Genomic DNA, 10534 nt, shown 5'->3' on the forward strand with positions numbered 1-10534 from the left:
TAAATACTTTTCAATACCAGTACTTTTACGATACTTCCTTTTCCTTCCATTTAATTTCTTTTGTATCAGGCCCCTCCTGGAGCCGCCACCTTAACCTGGTGGAGGGTTTGAGCACCCGAATGGTTTCGTGCCCTGGGTCTCCCAGGGCAAACAGGTCCTCGGTGACGGGTCAGAAGGTCCTTATGAGAGACCAACAGGCCCAGGTAGAACCATGAGGCCGTCCTTCTGTGGACCCACCACCTGCAGGGGGCGCCATAAGGGGCTGGTGTGATGTGATTTGTGCAGCTCCAACAGCCCAGCAACGGAAAAGTGGAAGAAAATGGATGGATTTGTATCATTTGTTTGAGGTGAAACAACCAAGAAACTACAAAAGGGCAGAAAAAACACTTTACAAGTTTTTCTTACTTCCCCTCATTTGAATAAAATGTTAAAAATCTATTTTTGGTCCCAATTTTTCTAAACAAAAAGTGTTTTTTCCCCCTTTTTTTGTCATTTTTTTGTCAATTTTTTGTCATTTTTCTGTCATTTTTTTGCCATTTTTTAATAAATTTTTTGTAATTTTTTTGTCAATTTTTGTCAATTTTTTGTCATTTCTTAATACAATTTTTGTCATTTTTTTGTCACATTTTTGTCATTTTTTTGTCACATTTTTGTCATTTTTTTGTCATTTTTTGTCACATTTTTGTCATTTTTTTGTCAATTTTTTGTCAATTTTTTGTCATTTTTTAATAAAATTGTTGTCATTTTTTTGTCATTTTTTTGTCATTTTTTTGTCATTTTTTGTCATTTTTTAATCAAATTTTTGTCATTTTTTGTCAAATTTTTGTCATTTTTTAGTCATTTTTTAATAATTTTTTTGTCATTTTTTGTCAATTTTTTGTCATTTTTTGTCATTTTTTCATCATTTTTTCAATCAAATTTTTGTCATTTTTTGTCATATTTTTGTCACATTTTTGTCATTTTTTCGTCTGAGTTTTGTTGCTATTTTCACACCTTTTTTCCAGAAGCTTTTGGACTGGGGTAAAGCCAAACTGGAGAAAATGTGCTCGGTTCTTAAGGGTTTAAGAAGGAACAGGCCATCGTTTTTTCATACTGAGATCTGTTCTTGCCTGAGCTTAGACGAGTTGATGTGTACCTGTCTGGTCTTTGTGTGTGCGCTCAGTCACGCAAAACAACCAAAGATGTTGTTAGCATTTGGCCTCTCCCAGTGTATTCCTAGTTAGAAGCGACCGAGCTCTTCCACGGGCACAAAGACCAGACAGGTACAGATCAACTCGTCTAAGCTCAGGTAAGAACAGATCTCAGTGTGGAGTTACGGTGAACTGTTCCTTTAAATTTTGATGAACAACAGCATCTAAACTTCAACATAAAGACTTTATATTTCCTTTCAGTGCCTGCAACTCTGCTGTGGGTCAACCTAGGGATGTGAACCAGTGACATTTTGGTCAAAAGACTCACTTTACCATCTGTCAGAGGAAATTTCTCTAAATCCCCACACTCACTTTTGCTTTGACCAAAGTCAGGGCCAGGTTTGAGGTGAATTAAAGACGATGGACTCTGTGAACCCTGGACGACCTGGTGTCAGGCGTGTAAAGAGGCTTGACCCAGTTCAGCGTGAGCCTCCAGCGACAGAGGATGAGTCAGCAGGGAGGAGCTCAGCACAGACGGCCACGCCCTTCATCACCAAACAGATATGATCACAGCTCAGTCACCAAACTGTGGAACCTACACTTATATATGACTATACCAGCCCTGCTTATAAAGGTTAAAAGTTCAGTTTTTGAAGTTCTGAAGTCTTGTTTTGGCACAATTTGCTGAAAAACTAATTACTTTCGATCAAATGGAACAAACTGTCCCGAAACCGTTAAGTAAAATCTATCACAATAATGTAGTTTTCACAAATTGCTCATCCTCGTCACAAATGTTTAATTTCCAACATTGTGCAGCCGAATACATGAATCTGAACTGCAGCCGAAAACTGTAGCAAATTAACAATATCGAGTTTATGGAAAAATTTAGACATAAGTTGCAAAATATTGTTTAAAAAATTTAGAAAAATTGAGAGAAAATTCAAAAAAATACTAGATATTCCATTGTGTATCTAACCCATAGGTACAGGTTATTACAGATTGTTACAAAGCACATTACATTGTACTCCATTTAGTTAAGTAAAATGTATATGTATATGTAAGTCGTGTAAAATAAAGTGATGACAAAAAAAATTAAAAAAAAATCTAAATATGGTGGTAAAACAGATGTTTTGACGGCACATTTTATCATATTTTTAATATTTTGCTAAATATTGTTCCATCATCGAAAAAAAAGTCCCCAAAAACATTGAGAAGATAACCTCTTAACCCCCAACTGAACCAAGCACAATTTCTCCAATCTGGCTTCTTGAAAAAATTAAGGATGAAAAAGCAACAAAAACATGTCAAAAATCATCATGAAAAGAGACAAAAACATGACTAAAACGCTTCCAAAATGTGACAAAACATTTGTCTGTGTGTGAAACAGCGGGTGGTCGGAATGTTTTGGCTCACTGGTTTTGACGGCTCTGGCCCTCTCTCTGGCCCTCTCTCTGGCCCTCTCTCTGGCCCTCTCTCTGGCCCTCTCTCTGGCCCTCTCTCTGGCCCTCTCTCTGGCCCTCTGGCCCTCTGGCCCTCTGGCCCTCTCTCTGGCTCTCTGGCTCTCTGGCTCTCTGGCTCTCTGGCTCTCTGGCTCTCTGGCTCTCTGGCTCTCTGGCTCTCTGGCCCTCTGGCTCTCTGGCTCTCTGGCTCTCTGGCTCTCTGGCTCTCTGGCTCTCTGGCTCTCTGGCTCTCTGGCTCTCTGGCTCTCTGGCTCTCTGGCTCTCTGGCACCCTGGCCCTCTGGCCCTCTGGCCCTCTGGCCCTCTGGCTCCCTGGCCCCCTGGCCCTCTGGCCCTCTGGCCCTCTGGCCCTCTGGCCCTCTGGCCCTCTGGCCCTCTCTCTGGCTCTCTGGCTCTCTGGCACCCTGGCCCTCTGGCCCTCTGGCCCTCTGGCCCTCTGGCCCTCTGGCCCTCTGGCCCTCTGGCCCTCTGGCCCTCTGGCCCTCTGGCCCTCTGGCCCTCTGGCCCTCTGGCCCTCTGGCCCTCTGGCTCCCTGGCCCCCTGGCCCCCTGGCCCCCTGGCCCTCTCTCTGGCTCTCTGGCTCTCTGGCTCTCTGGCTCTCTGGCTCTCTGGCTCTCTGGCTCTCTGGCTCTCTGGCTCTCTGGCTCTCTGGCTCTCTGGCTCTCTGGCTCTCTGGCTCTCTGGCTCTCTGGCTCTCTGGCTCTCTGGCTCTCTGGCTCTCTGGCCCCCTGGCCCCCTGGCCCCCTGGCCCCCTGGCCCCCTGGCCCTCTGGCCCTCTGGCCCTCTGGCCCTCTGGCCCTCTGGCCCCCTGGCCCTCTGGCTCTCTGGCTCTCTGGCTCTCTGGCTCTCTGGCTCTCTGGCTCTCTGGCTCTCTGGCCCTCTGGCCCCCTGGCCCTCTGGCCCTCTGGCCCTCTGGCCCCCTGACTCTCTGCTCCGGGCGGCTCGTGCTGTGTCGATCATGTGACGCTCGTATATAAGAAGCACTTGTGAGATCTGGCCACAGGGATAAATTTAGCCGCTGATGATCCAAACTTAGACCAGACGTGTGTTTTTGAGAGCGGCCCGGAAACTCTGATACACCCAAATACAGCTGCTACCGAGCTCCATCGAGGCTTTTTAAGATACTTTTCTACACCTAACATTGGTGTTTGGTGTTGGAATATTTGTTACTACTGCAAAGCCGACATACTATACATTCCACTGTCCCAAGAACACTTTTGATAACACCTAAAAAGACCTTCTGTATGACAAAAAACTTGCAAGGATTTCTTTTTTCTCCTGTGTGGACTTTCTGACCCTCCATTTAAGTCAACAAGGTTTTGAGCAAACAGAAATCATGTCAACCAGGAACAAAAGAGAAAAACTATGGCCATGTTTAAGGCGTACTGCAGAAATATTACACAAAAGAAACCACGGCATTTAATATTGCATCAGTGGAAAGACAAATTAAACTGTCGGGTCAGTTCCAATTATGTCAACAACGTGTAAACACAAAGTTTGGCAATAATAATAATGCAAACAGGAGCAAACAAGTAACCCGGGATCTAGAGATTTATGAATCATTTATTACTTGTTTCCCTGTTTGTAATGACAAGAAATATGTTGAGATTCCACTGATAAACACAGCAAAAAACGCAACTCTATCTGAATCTCACATAAGCCTTCATTGTGTATGGAAGAAAAGTTTGATAATTACTGCCAGAAAAGCCTCACTCATGAAAAAACAGAGTAAATATTTCTTTGGGATCAGATGTTTAAATAAAGCTCTTGTAGTCGGCGCTATAGCTTAACCCTTACCCTTAACAAACGTACAGCAGTCGTGGTAAATAGTAGAAAATATTCAATACATGTTTTAAATTACATCTATAACCACTGAACCGATCACATTTTCTCGAAACGCCGTCTAAACAAAAGCACACGACTAAAGAGTGATGTTATTTTTATGATTAATTGATAAATCGCTTGGCTATATGATATTATATTTTTTCAATTATTTTTACCACATGAAGCTGAAGTGTCGCCTCATGAGGACATGTTGATGGAATAAACTTAAATGAATGTTTGTAGGAGGCTCTTAATGCTAATTCTGCTTCTGATCGGATGAGACACAGACATATATTTATAAAATATTCAATGTACAAAACACTACAGACCCTAACTTTAAAAACAAAGTAGGTTTTCATAAAAAAATACCCAAATCTAAAAGCTTAAAAGAAAAAGAAAGCATCAAAAAAACGTCAAAAACGCAACAAAATAGTGATAAAAGAGTGACTAAAAAAGACAAAGGGACAGAGGGATTCGTTTTTTCACTCAAACTTGGCTGTAAATACTGTTTAAGTGGCGCTAGCCCACAGTTAGCTTTGCCCGTTAGCCTGTTAGCTTCTTCTTCGTGATTCCATTAGTGTGTATTGGTGACTCCGACCCGGTGGCAGTGAAGTTGTAATTGTGATTTTCTGACCAGAGACAGTCCCAATCATCCATTAACACTTGTATTACACCCAGAGCGACTACGGAAAGGATTTATTAAGGTAAACAAGTTACGTAGTACTGCTTTAATCCACCTGTTATTTTTATGATTAATTGATAAATCGCTTGGCTATATTTTATTATATTTTTCAATTATTTGTACCACATGAAGCTGAAGTGTCGCCTCATGAGGACATATTGATGGAATAAACTTAAAGTGAATGTTTGGAGGAGGCTCTTAATACTAATTCTGCTTCTGATTGGATGAGACACAGACATATATTTATAAAATATTCAATGTACAAAACACTACAGACCCTAACTTTAAAAACAAAGTAGGTTTTCATGAAAAAATACAAAATACCCAAATCTAAAAGCTTAAAAGAAAAAGAAAGCATTAAAAAAACGTCAAAAACGCAACTAAATAGTGATAAAAGAGTGACTAAAAAAGGCAAGGGGACAGAGGGATCAGTTTTTTCACTCAAACTTAGCTGTAAATACTGTTTAAGTGGTGCTAGCCCACAGTTAGCTTTGCCCGTTAGCCTGTTAGCTTCTTCTTCGTGATTCCATTAGTGTGTATTGGTGACTCCGACCCAGTGGCAGTGAAGTTGTAATTGTGATTTTCTGACCAGACAATCCCAATCATCCCATTAACACTTGTATAACATCCAGAGCGACTACGGAAAGGATTTATTAAGGTAAACAAGTTACATAGTACTGCTTTAATCTGTTTATTATTTTTAAGGATTAATTGATAAATCGCTTGGCTGTGAAAGAAAAGAGCAATTTGTGTAATTCAAAATGCAGGATATAGAGATCACCCTCTTTTCCTAAAGTCAAATCTACTTAAACTGAAGGATCTGATCAATTATTTCACCGCAATAATGATGTTTAAAGCTAAAAATGATCTATTACCAGCCAGTGTTCAGGATTTCTTTCGACAGCAGGAGGAAGGGTATGGATTAAGGGGTCACATGAATTTCAAAACTCCAGTTGTCCGATCCACTGGGAGGAGTTTCTGCCTCGCTGTTTGCGGCGTAAAACTATGGAACAGCTTGAATGTGTCACTCAAGAAATGTACCACAGTTTTGCCAATTTAAATCTATGTATAAAAACATGGTCTTCACAAACTATAGAGCTGGATATTAATTGTAATTTAAACAACAATTTAAACAATCAGTAACATTATTGTCGCTGGATTTCTATGGCCGTGATGTGTATATTGTGGAAAGACATTCATAGTTTGTAAAACAATTGTTGTAAATATTGAGTTGTGCAGGTTGTTGTAAAAGAAGAACGATTTGAGCTTCTTTTGCTCCTGTAAAAATATCAAGTAGAAAAGGGGGTGGGACTAAATAAGGTCACACTTCAACACACTCCTTTTTGAACAATTGCTGTATTGGCATCCATTACTTGTATTATCATTGATTGTTTTTAAATTGTTTGAAATACACTAAACTATATATGACCTGTGTTTAACTTTTATTGTGTTTATTGTACATATTGTTACTGTTCTTGTACAGCACTTTGGTCGACTATGGTTGTTTTTAAATGTGCTTTATAAATAAAATTGACATTGACATTAAACTAAAAAAAAAAAAAAGATGTGTGAAATGTTGATGGAATAAACTTAAAGTGAATGTTTGGAGGAGGCTCTTAATGCTAATTCTGCTTCTGATCGGATGAGACACAGACATGTATTTAGAAAATGTTCAATGTACAAAACACTACAGACCCTAACTTTAAAAACAAAGTAGGTTTTCATAAAAAATACACAATTCTCATGTCATTTTTGCTCTGTTTGAGTCTGTGTTTACTAGAAAACGATGCATCAGTTACCAAAATAGTTGTCGACTATTTCAATCATCGAAGTGTTTCAACCCTGATAATAACGCAACAAAAAAGCGACAAAATCACGACTAAAGAGCCATAAAAGAACGACAAAAATGTGACAAAACAACAGTGACAACATGGCAAAAAAGTTTGGATCAGTTTTGTAGGTCTTAGCTTTCAAATGAGGTGTTACTCTGGCCTACAGGCTGTAAGCTCTTAGATTTGAGTAAAGCTGAACAGGAGAAAAAGTGTTCGGTTCAGGTGGGGGTTAAGAGATTAATTCAAATCTTTAATGCATCTTTAAAATCAGAGAGGTGACAAAGTGTCCTCTGTTACATGGGGAAACTGCCACAAAACAGTCAGTGTGCGCCTTGTTTAGTGAATACTCAACTATAAAAGGTAAACTAAAGCAAAAATGAGGGATAAACTCGTGAAAAAACGTGATCAAATCAGGGCCTAAGCGGCGCTATTCACCTGTCAAAGGAACCCAAGCAGAGCCCAACGTGAGCTGTGCAGAATACCAAACACTTAGCAACATTAGCTCGTTAGCACAACTTTGGCAAATTCCTATGGACAAGTTAGCATTTCCGGGACGAAAATGAAATATGTAAATTTCGCCGTGAATCAAATGAGTCGATTTAGACGGGGAGGTAATGTAGAATGTGTTGGTTTGTCAGGGAAAGCCTGTTAGTTTACAGAAAAAATGGAAAAGATTGTTGAAGTTTGAGGAGTTGGGAGTTGCTAACTGGAAGCTAACCGCGTCGAATCTGCGGAGCGGAGCAGCCGCAGATACAGGACCGCAGATTCGCGACTCTCGTTTATCAAATCGATGACTTATTTGGTTTATTATACGTTATAAAAATATATCTTATTAACTTACATGTTTTCCTTGGCTGATAAACATGGAAACAAATCCTGTCTGGCAGTCTCTTTGTTTGGTTTTAGATTATTATTTTTTATTTGTATTTTTTATTTTTTTATATTTTTTTTAGCTGATTTTGCCAATGATAGTAAATAGCCTAATTTCATTGTCAAACAGGTCAGAATCAACAACATATTGTAACTTAATAGCACAAACGTGTTTACAAATTCTGTTTAATAATTTTGTATTTTCAAATATTGTATTTGATGAAGAACAACATTGCTTCCAGTTTTCGTTAAAAAAAAAAAAAAAAATGTACAACGTTATTAAGAGGGGTGTTCAAAAATACCGTACCGAAATATTAGGTGATGTAATGTCCGTATCGAAGCCACAATATATGACAAAATTATTCGTATTTTTTTTTTTTCTTAATGACACATTTTTTCTTTTCTTTTCTTTTTTTTACAAATTCAGCGCAGAAAATCACAATTCTGAGCTAATTTTTAAAATATTTTCTCAATATCGTTCTGCCCTAGCTTCCAATATTTCGATACTTTATCATATCATGCACGGTGTAAATACGACGGTCGTGTATCTGCCGGTCCGCTCCAGCCTGCAGCAGATTCGCCACACTCCCACAAATGCTAACCGACTCCCGCAGCTGCCCTCACGCCGCGCACAGAGCCTCACTCCCGGCGTAAAAAAAATGAGGAACCACTCACCGCAGCGTGGGACCGATGCAGTTCGTGTCCGTGCTCTCGATCTCCCGCAGGATCCGTTCGTGTTCGGCGGCTGCCTCCACGCTCGCCATCCCGCATGTTGTTCCTGCCGGGGCTGGAGCACGGGAAAGAGGGGCGTGCCTGTGCTGCTGCGGTGGCCGAGGAAGGTGCGCGGTGCCCGGGTAGAGCAGACTGGGTTGGATCGGTGGTTGGTGTCTGTGCCCTGGAGGAAGGAGGAGGAGGAACAAGGGTTAGCAGATGCGGAGCTGCAGCGAAGGGAGGCCCGGGGCAAGTGCACCACCAGGGGGGGCACGGAAAAGGGGGCCACTCTGACATCCGGGGTACTATTGCAGAGATTTTGAAATAACTTCAGGACTTTTTTACAAACTTGTTTTTTCCTCTATTTTTTTTATTTTTTTTTTTTTTTTTTGCTTGTATTTCTTTGTAGCTACTAACAACCAGTGTTAATTTTGACAACATATTTTAATTTAGTTTTAGTCTTAGTCTTTTTTTGACGAAAATGTAACTCGATTTTAGTCTAGTTTTAGTCAAAAAAAATCTTAAATTTTAGTCTAGTTTTAGTCGACTAAAATTGCAAGTAAATTTAGTCGACTAAATTTAAGACGAATTTAGTCGACTTTGCATTGATAATATTCATTATAATCATATTTAATGTTGTTCCTCTGCTTCATGGAGCTGCTCCACATGAACAAAGCTCAGAGCTGATCCTTTGGTAGAGAATAGATACAGACGGCATCTCTGGAATTGTCCATATATGGTCATTTTTTAAAACAGTTTAAGGGGGAAAACAATTTTGAAAAAATGTACATTTTCTCAGATTATTCAAAAACTACTTTAACAAATGCAGAATTATGAACATAGTTTCTACTAAATAAAGATACAGAGACATGGGGAGGAGCAAAGTGGTTCAACAGTCCATGAATACATGAAAAAACGGAGAATGCTAACAGGATGCTACATGTTGGCATCGGGCTAATGCTAACGGTTAGCTAGCGTTGCTACAACTGCCGTTTTTTCACTTCTACTGAACAATCTGCTGTGAGAAAATATCCATATGGGCCCGATTTACACTGGACACTTTATTTATGTGATAAATAAGTTCATATTCCACCAGAAAATGGCTAAAAAGAGTGAAAAATTGTGTTTCTCTAAAGATTCTATTTTCCCCCTCAGCAAAGCCCCGCCCCCTTCTATGACGAGATGCCGTCTGTATATATTTACATGATCTGAGGCTCTTTCAGACGCTCAATACAAGTTTGGATGATTTTAGTCTCTCCTTTTCATTTTTATTTAGTCTTATTTTAGTCGACTAAAATATCTGGACATTTTAGTCACAGTTTTAGTCTCATGAAAAACTTTTAATTTAGTCTTAGTCCAATTTTAGTCGTCAAAAATATCACTTTGACTAAAATTAAGACTAAATATTTTAGTCGACGAAAATTAACACTGCTGACAACTTTGATATTTTTATATTTTGGTCTAATTTGACTTCTTCTCTTAACCCCCACCTGAGGAAAAAAAAAAAAGAAAGCATCAAAAAAGCGACAAAAACACAACAAAAGAGTGAATAAAAAAGGATGAAAAACAACAAAAAAGCCTCAAAAAGTGATGCAAAAACATGACAAAAAAACGCAACAACAGCGTCAAAAGAGAGATGGAAAAAAAGTGCAGGAAAAGCAACAAAAATGTGACAAAAAGTGGCAAAAACATCATTAAAAAAACAATGGAACAAATGTGACAAAAAAGTTCCAATCAGTTTTGTCGGCCTTAGCTTTCAAATGAGGGGTTACACTGGCCTAGATGCTGGAAGCTCCAGTCAAGAAGCTTTTAGATTTGGGTAAAGCCGAACTAGAGAAAATACGTTCGGTTTAGGCGGGAGGTAAGAGGTTAAACCTATAACTGGCGATGAAAAAAATAACAATAGAATAAAATAGATATAATACACATTGATTATAGGCTATAATTATAAACAAAAACCTGGAAAAACCAGCGCAGCAACTATAAACAGTGTTGCCATGACAACAGAGTACCGTCCTGTTATTGC

The 10534-nt window shown here is 39.5% G+C and overlaps 1 protein-coding gene across 1 annotated transcript in view; it reads right to left on the reverse strand.

The window, feature by feature from the left end:
- exoc6b (exocyst complex component 6B) overlaps positions 1-8704 on the reverse strand; it is a 134285-nt gene extending 125581 nt beyond the window's left edge. The window contains exon 1 of the mRNA XM_079579994.1: positions 8473-8704. Within this exon, the coding sequence (XP_079436120.1) occupies positions 8473-8561 (89 nt within the window). The 5' untranslated portion in view covers positions 8562-8704. The remainder of the gene's footprint in view (positions 1-8472) is intronic.
- Positions 8705-10534: the final 1830 nt, after the last annotated feature.

This window comes from Gobius niger (genome assembly GCF_951799975.1).
Source record: "Gobius niger genome assembly, chromosome: 21".
In the NCBI taxonomy this organism is placed as follows: Eukaryota; Metazoa; Chordata; class Actinopteri; order Gobiiformes; family Gobiidae; genus Gobius; species Gobius niger.